The sequence below is a fragment of the Sphaeramia orbicularis genome, chromosome 7 (assembly GCF_902148855.1).
Source record: "Sphaeramia orbicularis chromosome 7, fSphaOr1.1, whole genome shotgun sequence".
NCBI classification, from domain to species: Eukaryota; Metazoa; Chordata; class Actinopteri; order Kurtiformes; family Apogonidae; genus Sphaeramia; species Sphaeramia orbicularis.
The window spans coordinates 26,942,147-26,965,788 of NC_043963.1; the positions used below are offsets into that span (position 1 = coordinate 26,942,147).

At 39.6% G+C, this 23,642-nt stretch overlaps 2 protein-coding genes across 2 annotated transcripts; one reads left to right on the forward strand and one right to left on the reverse strand.

Annotated features, from left to right (window-relative positions):
* Positions 1 to 299: 299 nt before the first annotated feature.
* map3k12 (mitogen-activated protein kinase kinase kinase 12) lies at positions 300 to 14,050 on the reverse strand. The gene is made up of 14 exons (XM_030138331.1): positions 13,798 to 14,050; positions 11,737 to 12,260; positions 9,939 to 10,122; positions 9,616 to 9,807; positions 9,093 to 9,251; positions 8,788 to 8,946; positions 8,481 to 8,589; positions 8,188 to 8,297; positions 7,075 to 7,191; positions 6,856 to 6,990; positions 5,350 to 6,073; positions 5,190 to 5,257; positions 4,351 to 4,648; positions 300 to 1,833 (listed from the first exon to the last, which is right to left on the reverse strand). Exons 2-14 carry the CDS (start codon positions 12,197 to 12,199, stop codon positions 1,672 to 1,674), a joined length of 2,880 nt encoding a protein of 959 aa, XP_029994191.1. The 5' UTR covers positions 12,200 to 12,260; positions 13,798 to 14,050; the 3' UTR covers positions 300 to 1,671.
* A 608-nt stretch (positions 14,051 to 14,658) lies between these two features.
* Positions 14,659 to 23,411, forward strand: aaas (achalasia, adrenocortical insufficiency, alacrimia). The gene is made up of 17 exons (XM_030139061.1): positions 14,659 to 14,784; positions 14,971 to 15,113; positions 16,625 to 16,752; positions 17,023 to 17,078; positions 17,181 to 17,272; positions 17,360 to 17,406; positions 17,532 to 17,630; positions 17,959 to 18,102; positions 18,205 to 18,325; positions 18,667 to 18,791; positions 20,138 to 20,198; positions 20,315 to 20,405; positions 21,084 to 21,177; positions 21,421 to 21,488; positions 21,613 to 21,694; positions 21,793 to 21,877; positions 23,176 to 23,411. Exons 2-17 carry the CDS (start codon positions 15,000 to 15,002, stop codon positions 23,329 to 23,331), a joined length of 1,563 nt encoding a protein of 520 aa, XP_029994921.1. The 5' UTR covers positions 14,659 to 14,784; positions 14,971 to 14,999; the 3' UTR covers positions 23,332 to 23,411.
* The last annotated feature ends 231 nt before the right edge of the window (positions 23,412 to 23,642 follow it).

Here is a 23,642-nt window from a genome sequence, read left to right on the forward strand (position 1 = left end):
ATTGCTTGTTTTCTTTAAAAAGCTGTGGTTCCCCACGTAGAGAACGGAAATATTGACAAGAGGTGGCGGAATTAAAGCTCGTGCTTGTACAGAAGCAGAGAGGAGACAAAATTATATGCGGATCACTAGTTAATTGATTTCTCTTGGTTCATAACTTTAAAGGGTCACAAGCTTAAATAGAAGGCACTGTTATAATGTTTGTTATTCACTGAAAAACTTGACAAGTTTAGTAACATCACATGGTCCTGTCATAGGACATGCCTGTGGGAGGTAACAAAATGACACTGGAACAGTTTGGACATGCTTAAAGTCATTGAAAATAGTCATTTATTTCTCATCCGTCTTAATGTGATGTAGCAACAGCACAAACTGTAGCTATTACAAGGCCTGTCTTTTTAAACAAACATCAGACTTTTTTTTTTTTAAACCAATACATTATTTATTGTTGCTCATAATATTTTGCTTTTGATATAATTCCTATGTTACAGGTACAATGTGCAATGCTGTATAAAAACAAAACATCTCTATTCAAACCCAAAGGATACTTACTCTTCTACTAGTAACCACCACAGAGTGCTCTATTCCTTATCTGGCTACTTCTGCAAAACTCTTAAAGGGTAAAGGAATAGTTAAAGGTTTTTATGAAGCCTACCAACTGTTTGAACTATACGAGTCCTTTTGGTTCATTAATAAAGCACCATCTTTCAAACACACATCCTACAAATAAAAAGGCAAACCAGAGGCCAACAGTTTCATTAAGTTGTGTACATTAAATGCACAGCAGCGGAAGTGCTTTGTGAATGAACTCTGGTCTCCTATTTTATCACTTATTAGATAAGCTTAATAAAAACCTACAGCATGTCTTATGTGTATTTGTAACTCAGTAGTAGGAGGGTTAGAAAAGAAAATATATTACCTACTGAGAACCCTAATTATGCATCATGATTGATGTCTCGGTGAGATTTTCATTCCATTTTGACATTTCTTTTTTGAGTGCTGACATTTATTAACAAAACCAAAATAACAGAATACTTTCAGGATTAAAAAAGTGTAAACTTTCACAAAATATAAAACGGACACATCCGAACCATAAATTATAAACATGTAATCATGCATTTGTTCACAGGGCTGCATACCGTTTAGTCTTACATTTTTATCTTACAAATAAAATAAAGTTACATATTTTTCATGTGGTATGTAATGAATATTTACATTATTATTCATTAGTAGTTGATGCATTAGTGTATGGAGTATTCAGGATTCTCCCAGAGTGAAGGTTAGAGTGTTTAAAGGACTAAACGTGTGGTTTCTTGTGCGTGCATGTGCGTCTGTGGAGGGTTTTTGCTCAACTGGAGCGGTGGCTGAGGTTACCTAAGTAACTATTTTGCCTAAAAAAACCCTACTGAACTTAAATGACATATATCGGATGTCACAAGCTGCCAAAATATCTGATGTCAGGTTATGACAAATATCCTATGTCATCTGATATAGGTTTGCCAGCCAACAAACTTATGAGACACCATAAGTCAACTTGTCATAGTCTGTGTGACTCTAGTGTAGTAGGTGTGATCCTTCATGGCAACAGTAATGTACTGCACTGACAGACTGGTGTTCGCTTGTGGTGGTTCTTCTCTGTAGGGGAGCTGAGGGTCTTTGTTACTGTCCAGTGAACTATGGAGGTCCTGTATGAGGTGCCTGTGGAGACCCCTGATAGGGTAAAGGTTGAGACTGTGGCACCCATGCTCCAGCACTGGGGGGGCGACTGGGTTCGCCGCTACCTGACTGATCGAGCTCAGCGCTGTCGCAGTCAGAATCATCACACAGGGCCCGACTCTGTAGAGCGAAGAGATGTCAGAATTTTAAAGCTGCAGTGCTTGATAGGTTTTTAGTGTTATGGGCCAAAAAAAATCCATCATTACTTTTCGGCATTATATAATTCAAGTGGCCTGAGAGGACATGAGGACTCTGCATCTACTCTTTGCTTGTATTTTTAAGCTGTAGAAAATCTATTCTATGGTGCAGATTTTGGCAAATCACAGGCATTTTCAGACCGATCACATACTTGATTGACAGCTGTAATTACCAATTGCTGATCAGATACAACTCGGATGGGATTCTACTGCTTTACTGCATTTCCTGATATGGAAGTTTGGAAAAGTGGCTTCATTTTGATGACAGAAGACTGACACCATGTAATGCTCAGTTAGTGTTTTGATGTAAACCAAGAGGAGAAAGCTGCAGGAAGGTGTGTGTATTAATCTTCTTTCCTCCCTAATGAATGCTCCTGCAGCTTTAACCCACAGTAGACAGTAATAACAGATGTACGTCAGATAAATGAGTACAGCCCAGTGCAACATAATATCACAAACTGCAAGTGGTAGAAGAAGTATTCAACAAATCTCTAATATTACACTATAAAAAATACTCCATCATAGGTAAATGTTCTGGCTGCAGAAGACACCACTGGAGTATAGCTGCAGAATCACATCTGAATGAATCCTAATCATATGTGACCTCCCTACTCTTCTGAAAACACCTGCATCACAATGTATATTTTCTACAGCCCAAAAATCAGAAGTATCATCAGCAAATTATTTCGTAAAAGTGCAGTAAAATGGCCCCTGTCAGTGTTTTACTTATTATTATGTTTCACCTTAATTTTACTGCTGTGTTAATGTGAATGTTGCATTTTACTGACACATCTTTCACACGCTTGGATCATTTTAAGGACTTAATATACTGTTGGCAGGTTAATCTACAGCGATGAATCATATTCTGTGAGATCATCATATGTTGGTAGAATCGCTGTCCAGTGAGAAGCATGTGTCTCTAAAAAGGCAGCTTCTTATGAGCTCATAAAAAGAGGCCTGTTTTCAGTTTTATGACAATGCACTTTCCAATTAATCCAAGTGGGTTTGAGAAGAGTTAATTTAAAGGGGTTATATTTTGCTAAACCCACTTTTATTAGTCTTTGGTACATTTATTTATGTATTTGGACCCTAACAGTTCAAAAATTTTGAATTTGAACCCTCCAGGTACTGCAAAGGTATGTTTATATTCATTTTGGCAAAAATCGAGTGGATTTCTACAACCCGTTTTAATTCCTACTTAATTTGTTGTGTCTATAACTAGTTACGTCACGACATTTGCACGTTTAAGGTCAAGATTTCTGATGAACATTTCTCCGAGTACAACATAATTGTTTGCAGGCAGCAGCAGCGGTTGTAGTAAAAACTGAAAATATGACCAAACTTTGAGCTGATTACCTAAAATGTTCAGTTGTTGGTTGAACGGCACAGAGCAGCACAGCCAACAACCTGGAGGGGGTGGGGCATGAAGTGGCTCATGTGCATTTAAAGGGCCAGCGCTCAAAACGACCTTTCTCGTGTCATTACTCAGAAATAGGATTGAAGATGGACCTCAGGAGTTGAATTAACCCTTTCATGCATAGTGGTCACTACAGTGGACAGTTATTCTACAGCTGTTCTCTTGTATAGTCACAGGTTTTGTAGTTTTAGTTCCATATCAGCCAACACAGTGGATGCACATGCATTTTCCCATACACTGCAATTCATACAGTTACTGTAACTTTGCTGTTCTTGATAAACCTGATCTGCACTAACATGTTTGAGTGTAAATCAGTTGCTAATTGTTATAAGACTGTAATTAACAGTTTTATTTTTTTTGTTTTGCATATTATCTCCATGAAGTGACTAACAACTAGTATTAGAGTATGTTAAAATATGAGAAAACATCAGATTAACTACATTAAAAATGTTTATTTTATAGTTTTCACACAGTTTATCACTTTCTGATAGTGGGTTTTAAATACATGTTTCTTTGCTTCAAAAATTAAACACATGGTTTTTGTAACTCCATGAAAAATAGGTTCATTAAAAGAAAAATTTCAATTGCATTGTTATTTTCATGCCCAAAGAGGAATAAAAACACTCAGGAAAAAAATCTTGACTAAGGTTCTCGTAATTCATGCATGAAAGGGTTCATGAAGAATTCAGACCCAACTATAGCCTTTATAGTTTATGTAGACCACAGGGAAATGTTTTAAAATACATAATTCCATTTAAAAAAGCAAAATATCACTCCTTTAAACTAAGAAGGTGGAAGATTTCAGATGTGTTCTTCAGTTTAATATAATCTTTCACTGTTAGTAAATTTAGAGATGCATTTTGTCACTGAACAGGAAGGTGATTATATGTGCTGCTCAGATGTTGGCCAGTAGGAGTATGAAGTAGCTTAAAACAAAAATAGTAAAGTAACTCAAAATCCTACTTATTTGCAGTTCCTGTCTAAAAGCATATGGTGAAGCTCCACCACTGGCACATGCGTTACCTCATTTGAATTCTGTCCCGCGTCCAGCTGAGCTTTCGCCTGTCCAGGGGCACCGTCTCTCTCCGATAAGCCATCAGAAGCCTGCGCAGGGTCAGTGTTGTCCGCCGGGATCTCCGACCCCTGAGAGAGGAGGTCATCGCTGCGGTCGTCCAACCTGTCGTCTGTGTTGGTGCTGACCACGTCGGGTGTGCCGCTGTGGGAGTGGTCAGTGGTGTGACCCTCCTCGCCGTCCGACACTGACAGGTTCTCAGAGCTGAAGGTAGACACCGACTGGCACTTGGTGATGCTGGTCGGACGTCTGAAGAGGTTGGAATAGAAAGAGTTTTTAAAACCCAGATTTGACCAGAGGAAAGCATGAAAAAACAGAGTTAATATAGTTTTGACATTTTCAGTTCTTTTTATTGTTTTGTTGATGAGTTGTTAAAATTTCAGATTAGTGTAGATTTAGTTTTATTTTGAGGAATGAGCTCATCTTATTTTATTTCTTAGACATTAAAGCTTGAATTTATAGATGCTGAAAAAGGTAGGAAGAAACAGTGTATGTCATGAAATGTGACTGATCATACCATTATTTATGTACAATTCCAAACTGTGCAAAGTCATTGTATCCTTTTATGCTATGCACAATTACAGTGACATTGGGGCAAATGATACCATTATTTTGGCTCTGTTTTTGTGTTATTTCAGTGAATGGAATTACTGTTACAACAAGTATTAGTTTTATGTTTCCGTAACTATAATGGCCTTTGACAGAACTTAAAAATACTCTGTAACTCATAAGGCAATGAAGATGGCTTGAGGGAAAAAAATCCAATGATGAAGGACAGCAACTTACTCACCGTCTCCGTGGCAACTCAACCTCACTGTCAACTTCACCCTCCTCCTCTTCTGATGACACTCCACGCCTCTGTATAGTCAGAAAAAGGAAAAATATGCAAGTGAAATTCGCTGATGTCCATTAGAATGCTGAAGAGTATGCATTAACGTCCCATGGAGCACCTGTTTGCGTGTGATAGCTGCTCTGTATAGAATAGCTGAAGGAGTGAGGTGCTGGCTTCCGATGCCTCCTGATGCCCCACGAGGCAACCTCACAGCACCAGCTCCATCCTCCTTTTCATCCGCATCATGAGGCAGCCGTGGAGAACCTAGAGACCCCCGTCCTGCTGCCGCTCCCCTCCCGCATGGTGAGTCTGGACTGCTGGAGAACGGAAAAGACGCAGCATCCTCACTGGGAGTGTCACTGCGTGGGGGAGTTTCTGTGAGATCATCCAGGCCGGCTGCCCCGGCTTCAGACCCCCCCAAACCTGCAGAGGCGCTTAGGCTCCCCCCTCTCTCCAGCCCACCCACAGAGGACTCCCCTTTCCCCTGGCCCTCTGCCTCTAGTGTGGTGCAGATGAGGTCAGGGCTGGAGGATGATAGCTGCCTCTGCTGCTGCTCGTGGCTGAGGCCCCTCAGGGCTGCAGAAGGCTCCAGGAGCTGCTTGGAGGTGTTGGTGTTAGAGCTGTTGGCTTGGGAAGTTGAGTCCCTACTGGGGGAAGATTGATTTGCCTTCAGTCCAGCGAGATCCCCACTGCTGCCTTTACCAGGCTTACGATGGCGAGTCTTTACCCTCCGCGACCGGCTGGGAGATGTGGAGCTTCTGTTTGGACAGGCGGGGATGGTGACTTGCATCACAGATGAGTCAATCTTAGGAATAATCACCTCAGATTTGAGGATGTCTGGCCTGAAAGTGTATAAGAGGTATGTCAACAATTCTAATTTTGAGAAATGAAGCTGGTAAAACAATTTTCTCCAAATTTGTACTGTGGTTTTGGAATAATCATCAGAGCATATGATAACTTAATGATTTTGACGTATTTATATGTATATGTTATAAATATGTAAATGTGTTTGTTCTTAAGTAATAAATTTGAGGTTCCTGCACCATACACTTTTACATCACTATGCCATAGAAGTCAAAATACTTTTTACTTCTCTTCATTAATCTGAGAGATTTATTGACTAATTATTTTTCAGACTCATCTGATTTTGAGTCATTGAGATTTACAGAGAGATTACATAAGGACTGTGTTAGACCCAAGAAAAATATCCTCTTCGTCATCGAAATAAACTCTAAAAATCCTCTTGGATTAGCTAAAAAATGCATTGTCACAAAATTCAAAACAGGGCTGTTTTGTATTGCAATACTTATAAATATAAGAGGATCTTATAGAATACACATTATATGTTATATAAAATAGTTGCAATGAGTTCAACCTTAAAACTACATCAGTAAAATGTAAACACACATTATCGAAACAAAAAGATTAATCTACAAAGATCAAATCCCCATAACACTTTATATTTTGAATGATTTAAGTGGAGTGTTTTCACAGTGTGGTAGTGGTACTTTTACTTAAATTCAGGGACATCAGTGTTTCTTCCATTATTATCCTTTCCTTGTAGTTGTTACAGTCTGGAGGCTAACACTATTAACTTGAAATAACCATTGAAATGATCTCACACCTTTTTCCAGACGGCAGTTTCTGTGGGACATTTCTCTTCTTGATGAGTTTGTCCATGGAGTTAGAGGAGCTGCTCTGACGGGAGCTATGGTGCTTAAACAAGCCTGGATACTTCTTATCTAAAGACTGCTCTCTCCTAAAAGAAAAACATGTCATGATAGTAAATGTACATTGCATTTTAGTGCAACTGAACAACAGCCTAAATAACTCACTGATTTACCTCTGCAGTTCCTTTTCTTTGAGCTCCAGCTGCAGCATGACGGCGCTTAGTTCCATGTAAAGGTTGTTGGCCCTCTCTAGTTTCCTCTCATAGTGCTCACGAATGTCCAAAGCATGCCTGAGAAGAAAATAGGCTGTTGACGTCATGGTGCATCCGCATGAGAGAACCCAAATCCTTTACAATAGGCATGCACTCGAGCCATTTTAATCCACAAGGGTGGACAAAGGAGCATCATCAGGGAATTGGACAAAGTCAACATGGCCTTTGTACGTCCCAACTAGAATTTAAAAAGCTTATTTCAATGTTTCTCAACCTTGGGGTCGGGACCCCACGTGGGGTCGTCTGGAATTCAAATGGGATCGCCTGCAATTTCTAGTAATTGATAAAAATAAATAAAAAACGTACTAATAAAAAATATATGGTGGGTTGAGAGAGACAGTCACAATACATAAAAGACATGACAAACTGTGAAGCTGAAACTGAAGCACTGTGGTACTGTTTATCTTTCAAATGTTCATTGTGGTCAGTTTCAGATGCTGAAGCTCTTTCATAATTCATAGTTTGAGTTATTGTTTGTTCAGTATTAATTTGCAGCCTTGTAAATAAAAGCTGGACTGACTGTACATATCCTGACCAAGGAAAATCAATTTCTCACTTTGTGCAGTAATCTACACCTGGCTTTTCTGCCTCCATCGATAGTAATATACATTATATAGCCTAAATGTCGTCTGAAATTAACGTTTATTTGCAACATAGTATAGCAAACTATTACATGATTAAAAACCAATTCATTTTAGCAAAAAAAAAAAAAAAAAGAAGTCTCTGTTTTGAATGTCAGGGGTCTCCAGAAATTTGTGATGTTAAAATGGGGTCACGGGCCAAAAAAGGTTGGGAACCACTGGCTTATTTATTCTACTTGCCACAGGTATCTGAAAACAAAGTTGATCACAGCCCATAAGACAAAAATCATCTGTATATTTTGGTTATTCTGGTGTGACACTTTGGTCCAAAAGAAAGCATGAAATAATTCAAACACTATCTGTCACAGCATCTGTGGTTTTTATTTGGTCTGTATTAATAATTATAATAATAAAAAAAGAGTAAAACACAGACCTGAGTTCCTCTCTGCGTCGGTTGATCAGTTCCTCATCGAGTCGGTGGAGACAAGTGCCCTCAGATTTAATTTTCTCAAAGTGCTGTTTCACCTCTTCTCTCCATTCAGCCTGTTGAGAGCACATATCTGTTAACTAGCCCTCTCTAGTTCCATCTGAGTTCAAATCCATTTCTCTTTTGTATGGAAATTGATGTCTGATTACTGTGGGAGCATGTGTTCATGTGTATTTGTAGCTGATTGTCTACATGGTGCAAGCGTTTAAATTAATTGCTCGTGCATCTTTCAATCATACCTGAGACTTGAAGTACGTCTCTTGTGGTGTAGAGAGCACATCAGCTGATGCTATGTCCAGATGAAGAAGGATCTGACGAAAAGAAGGCCTATTCCTGGGTTTACAGTTCCTGCAAATCCAAGATGGGAATAACAACTGTGTACATTTACAATGCACTGTAAAATAAATAAAATCTCCAAACCACAGACAAGCGTTTCCCTGTGCAACTGCACTAAATCCATGCACCTACTACTCTCATCTGCTCATTTTCTGCCCTCCCATCACTGCTGCTCAGTCACAGCTTTTCCACATTCCATGCCTTCCTTACCAGCACTGTCTGAGCAGAATCTTGAAACCATCGGGGCAGCTCTCAGGAACAGGCAACTGAAGACTATTGTTTCCCACACCCCAAATGATGGCAGATGAGTCCACATCCTTATAAGGGATCTCTCCGGTTAGCATCTCCCACAGCACCACTCCAAATGACCTGTGGAATCACAGTGTATTTACTTACAATGATGGTACAGTCCACTTATAATTAACTGCAATGAAAAGCAATTACAATTCTATTAAATGTGACACTAGAGCTTGTAATATGAGTAAATAAAAGGTGTTGGGCCTTACTAGACTCACCAAATATCAACCTTTTCTGAGACTGGCTCATTCCGAATTACCTCCGGAGCCATCCAGGCCACAGTGCCAGCAAATGACATCTTTGTGCTCTTGTCACTGAGCTCTTTTGAGGTTCCAAAGTCAGAGATCTTCACCAGGTCATCATGTGTGATCAACATGCTGAAAACGGAGGATTACAATACACGTGATTTAGTGGTATTTTCACATTTCACCCTGAAGTCCTGCCTTTCTTTTGGGAACTTGATGAAATGAGGCAGACATGGACTCGGTGTATTCCACATTTGATATCCTGTTTGTGTTTTAGTTTTATATCGTCCCTTCTTTTTAGGATTATTGGGGAAGTAACCCTTAACACTAACAAAAAACTACCCAGACAGTACATTCGCTGAGTATAGTAATGGTTTCTTTTATCTGTTCCACTAAAACAAAAAGTATGATAATAAAAAATACTACAATAGATGAAAGGTTTAAGCCACCAAAAAGTAATTTCACAGTCTTAGCTATGCTGAATGCAGTGACTTACTTGGGGGACTTGAGGTCTCGGTGAATGATTTTGTGTAAATGTAGATAGTTCATGCCACCTGCGATGCCCATAGACCAATCAACCAGGAGAGAAGGGGTGATTTTACGGCCTGCCCGCAGCACCTCATATAGCTGGCCTTGAGCACAATACTCCATTAAGATACAGTAACAAGGAGCCTGGGTGCACACGCCCCTGGAAGGAAGCAGGTAGTCAGATACTATTGATGCACAGAAAAGCAAAGCGCTATATCAAAGTGAGATTTATGCAGTTAAATGATTGGTATGTTGATACATGACCCTGAAGGATATCATAAGTCTCCTCACTTGAAAGTGATGATATTGGGGTGCTTGAGTTTGCGAAGGTGTTTGATCTCTGTCTCTTTGATGTCCCGCACTTTCTTAACGGCTACGTCTTCTCCGTGGAACTTCCCAAGGAAGACAGCCCCCTGTGCCCCGCTGCCCACCCACTGCAAGTCGGAGATTTCCTCAAACGGAACCTCCCAAGATTCTAAACACAGATCAACAAAGTAAAACTCACTCAGTAAATGTGAAATCTTGAAACAAGCTAGGACCACATTCTTGACCTTTCAGTTTGTCATCAAATCCCATAAAAGACCTAAAACTGGTAATGCTTTTCCATTCAAACCCCCTTTTCCCTTAATATCTAGATGCAAATCCTTGGAATGTGTCACCAATATTGAGTATTCCTTACTTTTCTGAGAGTGAAACATTTTTCTAAATAAACTACAAACGTCTTTGTCCCCAGCCTTATTAAAACAAGAGTAGATATATTTTTTGTTACTACTCCACTGACTGTTTTCCAGAGCATTATATTAAAGTGAGTTTGACTCAGAATAAACCTACATGTTTACTGTAATGAACATGTCACCCTATGTGTTTGTGCATTGAGCCACTAATTTGTTACCTCTGCATGGAGGTATTGTGATCACTTTGCTTTGTGTACGTGCGTGTTTGTTTGTTTGTTTGTTTGTTTGTTAGCAGGATAACTCAAAAAGTTATGGACGGGTTTTCATGAAATTTTCAGGAAATGTTGATACTGGCACAAGGAAGAAATTATTAAATTTTGGTGGTGATCGGGGGGGGGGGGGGGGGGGGGGGTACAGATCTGTCTTGGTGGAGGTCTGCGCTCTCTGAGTGCTTTTCTTGTTTTTAGTAGGTTTTGGTGAACAATGGGAAGAAATAATCTAGATTTCACATAGGCAATATTTGTATTAGGATCAATGCATTGTTAATGAGTATTTCATGGGGTTTGTTGACAAAAAGAAAATATAGAGCACTGATATCTTTACATTATCTTCCAGTGAAAATGTAGCACACTAAGTAATTTATATCCTATACACACTCCAACACTTCAGAATGTCAATATGCACTTTGGCAAGTTTGGACAAGGAGTTGCTGGGTTTACAGAGCAAATGTGAGGCCCATGCCAGACATCAGAATGGTCAGGACACAATTAATATATACAATACACCTGCCATGCTCAAGCAGATAGTATATTGACAACTTATCTCGACCAATACATTTCAAGCCAGCTGCAGCGAGATAAGTGATGGATTGATGGAAAGAGAACAACCCTCTCATAGCATAGATGTCTGTCATCTGTCAAAGAGACATAGCTTAAGTGACTAAGAGAACGGTCACTAAAGAGAAGCAAGCTGGGCAGAATAAAAGAGACAGGCAGATCAATTCTTCATGAGGTCCACTGAAGTGTTGAGATCTCTGGAGAGCTGCAGGAGCGGAGGAAGATGCACATGATGCGTCCCCTGGCCAGCTGTGAAATCTCACTGTCGCTTAAGACTGTGAGTGAGCAGGGCTGACAAACATCACCAGTGATACTGCTGGTAGGACATGGTGCCGATCAGTAAGTAGTGAAAATAAAACAGTGTGAGCTTCATCCATGGGCTCAGCTATGATGTATCTCCGTAGTTACAAAGCACAAAAATGCCATCTTCTGAATGAATGGCATGTTTAAGTCACAAAGTAGTATGCTGTCACTACTTATGCCAGTCACATCCATTCTCCTGCTGTCACATACACTAACCAAAATACAGCAGGTGGTCAAATCACAAACAGATGCACATGTTCTGATATCTCCACATACCTTCTTGGCTGTGTTTGTGTTCAGTGGAGTAGGCCTTTCCAATCATGGTCCAGACTGGTTTTAGGCAGCCAAACAGTCCCTCCAAAAAACCTCCGCTTCCTGACTGGAGTCGAATATTCTCTGACTGGCTGCGCACAGCTCCAGCCTCTGGACTGTGCCCCGCTTCGGCCCCACCACCACATTGGCAGGCCTCATGTTCGTGTAGTTTTAGCACGCTGTTGTCAAAGTGGGCTGAGGGTCCATCACTAGGGGTGGGGCTGCTGCCACCCGGGGCAACCTGCCCACCGGTGTCAATAGACAGAACGTTGCGGAGGACACACTGTGTGGGGGTCAGGTCCGTTTCGGGGGTGCAGGCAGGGGTGTCTCCATCGAGTCTTCGATAGGGGGGTTCTGAGATGGGAGTACTGAAGCCTGACAGGGAGGGGGAAGGGGCGCGGGGCTCATGAATACAGGTCCCACTCATCAGGGGTTTCCCCAACACAGCAGGTTAGGGTGGATGGTAGATGGAAAGATGAGGAGACAGCCTAAAAAGGAAACATTTAAACAAATGCATTACAAGCAGAGAAGCCTGACTTTTGTCAGTATGCAAGAGGAGGTCATTCTTGACCTTTAAACCAACAATCAACTAAACACTCTCAGGTGAAGGTCCACTTACTTCCTTATTCTTCAGAATAGGACTGTATCACATAATTCACATGAGTTGTAACTGTATCTTAAATTTACCTAGCTTAATTAAAAGCAACTGACAGTTTAGACTGAAACTGCAGTTTCCATAGCAAAAAGTTAAACATTAATTTGGCATGGATAAGAAAATCAACATATTCCCAAGTGTTGGAAAGTTTCAACATCTACGTTTTCAACAACTACATATTTAGTAGTGCCAAATATTTCAGTTCTAGACAGTTCTATGGGTCAAGCCCCAGTTTACTTATGGAGCTGTCCAGTGCTGAAATGAACACTGTCCTCTGCCCTCCATTTGATCAGAGTGTGAAGCAACTTAGGCACTGATTTCAACTACTCTGTCACCCACTTATTTCCACAACCAAATTCTGTCTGAAAAATGCCGTGAAGCCTCATATTTGTGTCTATGAATGAAAGACCATCCTACTTAGTGAAGCCATCACCCATATAGTGAAGATGGGCTTTATGAATGAATCAGCCAAAGCAGGTTGTACAGTCCTGGCTGTCACCTGTTCTTTAACTGTCCTTATGACAAGCATCAGTGCGGCTCCTCAGCCTGACAGCATCAGAGGAAAGCTGCCCAGCAGCTCCCATATGTGTCGTTCGTCATGCATCAAGTGAAAAGCACTGTGTGCATCTGAAGAATATGACGAATTGCATAACCACTCCAGTGTGAATGTGAACGTCTCTCCGTGCGTGCATGAGTGCATGCGTGTGTGTGAGAGAGAGCAGAGGAGGAGGAGGAGGAGGAGGAGAGAGAGAAAGAGAGAGAGAGAGAGAGAGAGAGAGAGAGAGAGAGAGAGAGAGAGAGAGAGAGAGAGAGAGAGCACATGTACCCAATTCACATATCCTCCAGCAGCTCCATGTCTTGTACTGCACCACTGCACGAGAAGACCCGCGACGACTGAGCGAAAAGAGAGCGTGAAAAGCGGGCAATAAAAAAACAGTGGGCCTGTGCGAAGGAGCAATGCGCACACACACACATACACACATACACACACACACACAAACGCAGGAAGATCAATCTTTAAATAACCGAGGATGTGATGATGACACTCAGCAGCATCATAGCCGACGTGCATGAATTGCAAGCCCGATGCCTACTATGGTCCATGCCAAGTGAAACTGCCGCAGCGTCTGTACATTTGCTCAGTGTTGGCATCAACACAAATATTTCGCAATGTGGGTTTTCTCGCTGCATAAATATGATTTTGTAGCGTTCATCGACGATGATTGGTTTCTTGGCAGCATCAATTCATTGGTGCAGTGTGAGCGGCATGAACGCTACCGCACCAAGCAACGGCATCATACCTAAACGTCCTGTGATACCTGATTTCTCATTCAATCAGCATTTAACCGGATAGTATGACATTCCCATACCTTTCTGCCTGGTTGATGTCGCGTTGTCAAGTGAAAGGGTGGGCTCGGCTTTCTATTTGGCGGTGGTAATGAACAAATCGTTGCGTTTCGTCGGCCCGGAATGTTTCTTGTATTTCCAGTCCCTGTATCCACGAGTTTCACGTTACTGGGATGGATCCCAGTGGGTAAATTGTGTTATCAATAACCGGGGACCCATGCAACGTGAGGCGCGTTGGGTTTTGGGGGGAGGGAGCTGTCTCCTTCCCAGTGCTGAATTGACGTCACGGAAATGCGAAGTTCGTCGCAAGGGGGCGCTACCGGCGCCTTTTAAAAGCACAGACACAACACAAATCAGCTATTATAACTACAGACAATCTCATTTGCTTAAAGCCTGCTTTATTTACCGTTCTATCCTTTGAGCCAGGTCAGTGGGTTTACAGAGCTGACCATCCATCCCCTCCAGACCTGGCTCATTCCATGTGAGTCAGTCTGCGTCCAGTCCACCCTTCTGCTGATGTGTCCTTGAGCAAAACACTGAGCAGCAACGATGCCTCTGACCATTCGTTCTAGGCATCATAACAAGATTTATATTTAATATCATCTGCTACAATAATCACGATTCAGCTGCAGGACTATTATAGCCAATATATGACAGTAGTCTGCATTTATAGACTGTATCCTGAGGAAAAAAAACAGATTTAACTGTAAAAACACAAAAAAATAATTCATGTAAATTAAACTCTGTAAAAGAACACAAATAAGCTAACGAAAATAGCTTATTTGGTTCATTCCGGGTGCACTTTCTATTTGTGTCCTGAAGAGGGCAGCACAGCAACTCAGCCCTGGTTGTGCGAAAAAATGTTCGTACTGTTTGTCCGTCCGGCTTGCCGTAGTCTGCAGCTCGGCGCGATTGACTTGAGAAGGAAATTTCACTTCAACTCTACACCTAATGTTTTTATCATAAAAACACGGCACACATTAACTGGAAACACTACCAGGAAAGTAAAGGTAAGTTCCAAAACATAAACGACTGAAGCCAATGTGAACAAAAGTGGGATCAATAAGTCATTTACAGTCAGCTAGCTAACGTTAACTGTTAGCTAATCAGCTGTTACCGCGTGTAAACAGATGTAAACACATATACATTGATTTCTTGCGCTCGCCTTCACCTTCTGGCCCATATTGTGTTTTCAGGATCTGGTGGAGGAGCTTGACTGTTGGAAATGTGCTCTTTGGCGCTGTTCCCCCCTCCACTGCCCTCAGGACACACCACCCTGTGTGAGTCCAACAACGAGCTGCTTTCAGGGGCCAGTAGTGAAGACCACCGACTCATACAGGTCAGTCAAAACAAGCTGGGAATAAACAGTAATAAATCAGATAATACTGTGTATACGTGTCTGTGACTGAAACACAACCCAAAACACACCCTAGGACCTGTAAGTGTAAGAACAAAGAAATGTGTTGATCCAAGCAAATAGTGTGGGGAAGCCAAAAAAAGCAATAAAATATAAAATGTAAACCAGCTAATTACATTGAAATATGTTATAAGTTATTCAGTATAAGATGAATTAACTTTATAATGAAATACAACTACCAAATAAGTCATGAAAATCTGGGTCACAGTCAGGACAAACATATCCCACATAACATAGGCTTGTTATATCATATGAAAGAATATAATGATTTAACCCATTTGTTAATACCAACACTTTGATCATTATGAATTGTCATTTTAATTTTTCCTCAATGACTGCTGAAGTGGCGATATTGCCCAAAAATCTTTTTGTTTTTTGTCGGTGTTCTTGGACAATAATTGATTTTAATGAATTGTTATAGCATTATACTGTAATAAAAATATTTTAGCTTCCATTTTTGTATTTTTGCTCAGCAACAAATGTCTTCAGCGCAAAGCATTAATCTTGTAATTTAGGCATTTTTCAGGGAGTTGAGAAAGTAATAAGTCATTTGAATTAATTACATATATATCCTAGCCTGAACTATTTCAGATCACAATTACATCTATTTTATAATTCTTTTATATACTGTACAGTTCCTTTCATCAGATTGGAATCAATCAATCAAACAAACAAACAGATACTGTTTGTATAGATATTGGTATAAAAATCTTGATATTAGTCATTCATCACCATAGTCAATACCAGTAGATTTTGGATGAAATGCATGTCACTTTCGTCACTTTCCATCACAAGTTGCTATTTAAAATAATTTTAGAGATCATGTCAATTAATTATATGTATGTAGATTAATTGCCCTATAGACCGTGGATGGGGGTGTTAATGTCATAAAAAACAATGAAAAACAGCATTGATACTGGTCATTCTATAAGGCATGGCTACCCTTGCATAATTCATTACCAACTTCACCTGCAATGAAACAATGACTTGAGTCATTCATCCAACCTCTATAAGGATTATGTAGAGAGAATACAGTCAGTTAAGGTGTTATCTATCGTAAAATGACTTTTCCAGCTGACTGATTAGAAGATTAGAAAGACATATCCAACCAGCCAAGATGCATGGCACAGTATTTCATGGTAATGTTTGAAAAATTAAATATCCTGTTGCCAACAGTGTGTTTCTGTTATCGATGCTAAGGGGTGAGTTTTTTATGAAAATAAAGTTTAACTGTTTTTGTATCAACATCTGTACAATTATGCATATATATTGTTGGTTCAAAAAAAATCTCTGTACTGTCAAATTACTTGTTTGTTGCATATAAACAATGTAAGATGCAAGTAAAAGAAGCGTGATAAAAGACTGGTACTGTAGCAAGTAGCTAGTTGCTCCCAACACTGCTAGCAAAGGTCAATTACATCTTTTTTCCTCAGGATTCCAGTCTTTTGAGTCTGTATTTCCCTCGAGAGTCCCTGAAGCTGCACAGTCGTACTGAGAGCAGCAGTAAAGCAGCTTTTCTGGACCACTCTGAGACGCTGTGGATGAGGAGTGCAGCAGCATGGTAAATAGCAGACAGAGCCAGAGACAGATAAAGTATGAGGATGAGAGTGTGTTGCATGATGCTGATTTAACAAAACAAGTTATTATATTATGTGAATAAATTAGGTATTTTTACTATTTACACACCACAAGGCATCATCATCTCAAACATGTGTAAAACAGTCATACACTAAATGTATAATAGTGATAAATGGTTTGAAAAACAAATTACAGTTTTTAGTTATTTGTTCCACATTTACCACAAATTTATTCCACCTCCCATATGTTCCAGGAGAGATGGTGGATTCACAGGACTTCTCAATGAAATTACAAACTCACACACAGAAGGTATATGAGGCACCAATACTCTCTATTTTAGCTTAACAGACATTTTTCAAATCCTTAAAATATGCGGTGTTAAATCATAAATTGTTCGTGTTTTGTTTGTAGTGCCTAAATGGCTCTCGGTGAGTTCAGGGTGCACCCTGGCTTTGCTTCAATGGGTCTCTTCCTTTCATGGTTCCTTGTTTCCTCATCTCACAGTAAGTTATGCCTGTTGCTTAAGCTTGCAATATACACTGCAGAGGTGACTTTATAGTAATAGTTGCTGTTTGTCATTTCTTTTATAGCTGAGTAGTGAGGACATGATTGCTGAATTTTCTCAAGTTTTGAACTGGTAGGTGGTGAATAATCTGTTGTGTGTTTTCCTGTGTCTTTGGAATTTTTGTGTGAATGATGAAATTACCAGAAATGTTTTATAAAAATAGATAGATTACTTCTTTGTCTGTCCTACTTCAACAGGCCAGACTGTGTGGTGCGAGCCTTCGCCTGGCATCCACATACAGACAAATTTGCTGTGGCCCTACTAGATGACTCCATTAAGATCTACAACCCAAAAAGGTTCGATAGATTACTGGTTGTTATTTATGGAAGTACATTCAATGAAAAGATGAATTGTTTGACTGTCTAGGATGTTCATGCAATCGTACTAATATTAAATGACATAAGGTGAAACCCAACTTAGCGCTTTCAGAGTTAATGATTTATTTTTATGGCCAGTGTTGTGTTCAGTATTCTGTTCTTCTTCTGACTCACAACAAAGCTGTACATCTCCATTGCAAGGCTTCATACACACCCAAAATCTGCCTGCATGTTGTAGAGCAGTGTTGTTTCTCGACCTCTGTCTTTTAGTGACAGCGTTGAGCTCCTTTTGTGCTTTGTATCTCAGTGCCACAACTCCCACACTGAAGCACCGTCTACAGAGGAGCGTGGCAGCTGTTCAGTGGAAGCCACTGTGCGCGTCTGCTTTGGCTGTTGCTTGTCAGAACTGTTTGCTGGTCTGGCACGTCGACCCCTGCTCACTGTCAACCAGGTACAAGCACTCACACAGACAATGCACTTGCCTTTTTATAGTGTATTGTTTTTTTTTGCCATAATACACAATGTGTGTTCTTATTCTTCATGACTCATACAGGCCGTCATCTGGTTGTGCTCAAGTTTTGTCTCATCCCGGCCACTCTCCAGTCACCTCCATCGCCTGGTCTCCAAGTGGGTCTCTCCTCGTGTCAGCTTCACCAATGGACACAGCAATGATGGTACAACAACTTCAAAGTCTTTATACTAATGCCATCCTTTCGAAAGGGATTCACAATTAGTATTTTTGCTGGTTTTTCTATGATTTTTGGGCTGTTCTCTCTGTTATTGGGTCAAAACACAGTAATGTCCCATCAGAGAGTAAACTTTAATTGATTGCCATTCCAACATTTATTTCAGTATAAAATAGCTCCTTGTTTTGGATAATCCCTTATGGTCCAACTAAAGCAAAAATGAATTTCAAAGTAAAAATGTGGGTCATTTAGCAACATTAATCTGTCAAATTGTCTCTAAAATGTCCCATCAGAGAGATTTCGAATACCGTGTTTTGACCCTATTTCAGGTTTGGGATGTAGCTGCAGAAAACTGTGTACCTCTCCAGCGTGTTGGAGGAGGAGGTGTCACCTTCCTGTCCTGGTCTCCTGATGGCAGCCATGTCCTGGCTTCTACTCCATCTTTGTTGTTCAGGTTTGTGACTTCGCATGGATATTCACCTTATTGAAAGTTTTTAATGTTTGTCAACTCGTATGTTAACTATTAATCAACTCAGCTGTTAGAGTATCACATTGCAAACAGGAAATGCAGACAGGTCACACTACACACTTAAAATAGTTTTCAGCTGTGCAGTGAATTCTGTAGCTACTTCAATGTGTCTTATTACTACCAGTGCTGGTGATAATAGACATAAATAATGGCAGTACACGTAAAACTGAGATTGTCCTGAAAATTCCAAAATAAACCACTTGGGTATTGTCTTATTTGCAAGTAACACAAAATGGTGAATTAAAGAAAATTTGTGAAATCAAAAAAATACTCTGAAAATATAAATATAATCGGAATATATGGAATGAATGAACAACATTAAAAACAAAAGTTTCAGGAAAAAACAGCTTCTATGAACCAGTGGTAGTATATAGTGTTATCTCCCTTTGCACTTAATATGACTTTAACCTTCTTTGTTCAGACAATATGAGAACCAGGTTTCATTCAACACGTCAGATGTTTCTGTTTGTGTTGCTTCTTGCCAAGGGGTCAGGGGTCACATACTAAACATTGACTTTAACCTTTAGAACCTATTTAGTTCAGTTTTTTGTGTGTCTTTTAAGGCTGAGAACAAGAAATAAATACGTATGCTCATTTCAACCCTGCAAAAACAACAAAGCTAGAGGTGGCCTAAGACTTTTGCACAGTACTATATATCATAATATTTGTATAAAAATCAGTCTTAACTTAAATGTCATTCATTTTCAGGTAGGAAACTGAAATTGTTGTATCACTTCATTCAGAACCATTGGATTGTTTGAAAAAATAGGCTATTTTCCAAACTTTTGCTGCCCCCTTGATTAGGTAATTGGCTTCTCAGTTTGGATCTGAACTAATATGTCAAACGGTAACATCAGGCTCTGGCTGACTTATCAAAATCATGCAGGGAGTGGAGACTGAGAGCAGAAGTGAAGTTACACTTGAAAGGAAAAGCCTGTCAGGAGTGGTTTCTTCGTGGATGTAAATAGAGCACAAGGTGTTACTTAACAAGTCTGTTTGACAAATCTGAAAATGAAATGAATCATGAGCTGCGACCTTCAGAGTCAGCAGTTCTCTTAACACGTGTGGGAAATTTTGGATCGGTGTGTTAGACACTGCTCTCTTCCACCATTACTAAAACACAAAATGAGGGAAAATCTTTGAATAATGATGTTCCTTACCTGCCATGCACATTTATGAACATGCAATCATTGGCTTCTTCTGGAATTTAGATAATAACAGGAAAGTAGACTGAAGTTTGTGTTGTAGTTACAAGTGCTTTTTTTTTTCAGGGTTTGGGAGACAAGGATGTGGACTTGTGAGCGTTGGCCGTGTGTGAAAGGGCGCTGCCAGGTACAACAAAGTCTGTGCTGTTAAAATGATTCTTGCAATTAGACAGCAGCGTGGTTTTTATGTGTGATCAGCGATTTATTTACTCAACATGTTTTGTTTTGCTTTTCGTCTGTTAGTCCGGATGCTGGAGTCCAGATGGGAGTCGACTCCTCTTCACTGTCCAGGGAGAGACTGTTATATATGCCCTGACCTTCACTGATGCACCAGGTAAAGTTTATACAGTACAAAACATGTTTGTAGAGCTTTACAGCCTCATTAGTGTTAAGTTTTTCTCCTTAACCCCATAAAGCCTGAACCATTAAATTATTGACAGAAAATTCCAGTAATTTGAAACTGGAGCCTTTACTGGTCCTTCCAAACAACCAAAAAATGTTTTTTCAAATATCAATATCAATATCCATGTATGAGTTTCAATTTTGTATTATATTTGATACATCGGGCCTCAATGCTCAAATATTATTTTTGAACAAACAAAAACATAATATAACACAAACATGTCTAACAAATTGGTAATTCCTTTGCAAAACTGACAACGTTCTGCCTCCTTCCTCATTAATGACAATCTTGTAGTGTCACTGGAAAGGCCTCTGGTGAACAAACCCCCCCCCCCCCCCGGGTGGATTATCTGTGTATTGCAAGTATCTAATTGTATACATCAGGTTTTTCGAGAAAAAAATACCAAACTGGTCATGAAGAGGGCTTCAAAAGTCATGTATCAAATATGATATGTTTTGCATTATAGGGTTAATCATATTTGGTCAGATAGGATGTCAGCCATCTAACAAATGATGAAACGTACATGAACAATGCTGATAAGCTCTCATCTTAAAATAGGAAAGTATATGGTTGTTTATTTATTTGTTTGTTTGTTTGTTTGTTTACCAGGCATACCTGCAGGTACATCAAAAGGGCCTCAGGCAGCAGCGGTGGTGGCCGATCTGTCAGAGACTACTTTTAACACACAGGATGGAGATATCACGTAAGAACTCTAATTAAATGACTACTTTGCTTTCTCTTAGTCTACTTTTAGCAGATACAGTGGCAAACAGCTTTTCCAAACATAAAAAAGTTCATGAAGTATTTATCATTAGGACTGGGCAAGAAGTGAAGTAGTGTTTTTGCATTTAACACTACAGCTGCTTGTAATAGATTGCTTCCATTGCTCAGTCCTGTTATTTATCCTTAAATATAAAATGTGTGACTGGAATTATTTGTCTGATAGTGTCGGTGGAGAGATCCAGTCTTTAGCCTGGGATCCAAAAGGAGAGAGACTTGCAGTGCTTCTTAAAGGTCTGGTTCAGTGTCTTCTCTTCACTCTGATATAACCTGTACTATATTGGGGCTTTGCTGTATTGACTTAATCCTTGTCAAGGTTTCACTTTGGTGGCTCAGTCTCAGTCGTTTCTGTTCTCAGGTGATGCACAAGCAGCAGACCGACCTCCAGTGATCGCTGTGTTTAAAACGAGAACCAGTCCCATTTTTGAGCTTCTTCCATGGTTTGTACTTCTCTATGCGGCGATAGTACAGCTCCTTGCTCACAGCGGTGCTATGTTCCACTTGTATTCGCTGAATATTTCCTGTTTTCTTTGTTCAGTGGCTTTGTTCAGGGGGAGCCTGGAGCAGAGCCGAGATTAATGCAGTTTCACCCGAATTTCCAGCACGGAGCCCTTCTTACTGTGGTGAGCCTCTTTGCTGCAAAAATGTTTTCATTCTTGTATAATAAAGTAAATAATGGGGAGAATTTGTTCTAATTGATGTCCTCTTGTTCTCTACCTCTTTCAAAAGATTGTTGAGGCTGTTTTCCTGTCTCTTTTAGACTAAGGGGGTGTTATTTATGATCATGCAACCAATTCAACCCATAAACCATTAGATGCAATATATCATTCAGCTTTAAGATTTATCACAGTTGATAGTATTGACAAACACTATTGCCTGATATACCAGAAAACTGATTTGTCCGCCCTTACATTGAGAATGGATGAACTTCTCTTTTATTAATTTATTAAGTAATTTTTCATAATCTCCCTCTGTACCTATAAGACCTACTCTCTTGAAATACTGGTAACTATGAGGACATTTATATGCACAGTTGCACACTAATACTCTGATCATTATCCAATTTCTGGAGTTATCAAATTATTCAAGTGATCATGTAAACAGCATAATCTGATATGCTTCATAATATAATGGAATTATCTGATTCTGTGAAATCAGATTAACACACCTGGATTTCTCCATAATATTCTTATGTCCCTGTACATGTATACCTGCTCGTCTGATTTATTTTGTTCTTTTCTGTGCAAGTGCAAAAACGATTAAATTGTAGAAAATGGATGTGACATTGTTAAACTTGAACGGAAGAGGATAATAGGATGTTTGAGTCTACAGTGACTGCATACATACGTACTCCGAAAGAAATCAAATATTGGATTGAAACGTCTAAACCTGGGATTTTCGACTCTTGCGTTTCTAAAGTGCAAGCACACGCCTTAGATCTTATTATTTCAATTACTGATTACTACCAGTTATCAGATTTTTACAGGCTCGATATCCATTGACCCTGGTAAGAGTCCTGGTTCACTTTACAGGAGCCATAGGTAGATATGGAATTAGGAAGGTCTGCTTTTAATTAGTTTGCTTCAAATACATAGAATCGGCTTCAACAATCCTATAAGGTTTCCTGATTTTATTTATTTATTCAAAATTTTAAGGTTTAACTGCTAATTCCATAGATTTTAATTGCTCTTGTTCTTTTACTTTGCTATTCTCTTTCTCTTTTAGTTCTGTACAGCTGTGGTACCTTTGGCAGTAGTTATTGCCATATATTCTTTCATGTTTTTACTCTTTTATACATTTTCTATCTGGATTTGTTTTATTGTATGTACCTCAGCACCATTGAAAAGGATGGTGCCCTTCGATGTGTTTCAGTAAATAAATGAATTAATTTAATTTTTTCCTCTTTGTTTTTTTTTTTTAGTGTTGGTCCACTGGAAGGATCACCCATGTGCCTTTCTACTTCCTGAGTGCTGGTGTTCCACATTTTGGCCTCAATGGCAGTCCATCATTGCCACGACCCCAAGAAAGACCATCTGACTTTGCCAATCAGTCACTTTTTACAGAGATGATCTCTTGAAAGGTCCACATGCACTAGCACATGCACTCTCAAGTTGTTTTTGTTTCTTGTCAATAAATGTGTGGAATTTCCTTGGTAAACTGAGACTTATCAGAGTGATTTGTGGGTTTTTATCATGGGGGGGGAGTTGATTATGACATGCTTCAGTAATTTTTTGTCTAGTCTTTAACTAATCACTACTCATCAGTCAGTTGTTACATATGTATGAAATATAAAGTAGGTCATTTGAGATTAAAAGCTTTTTTTTGCCTTGTAATAATATAGTATATTTTTAAATAAGAATATGCCACCGTGAGGCTTAAGTCAAGCTT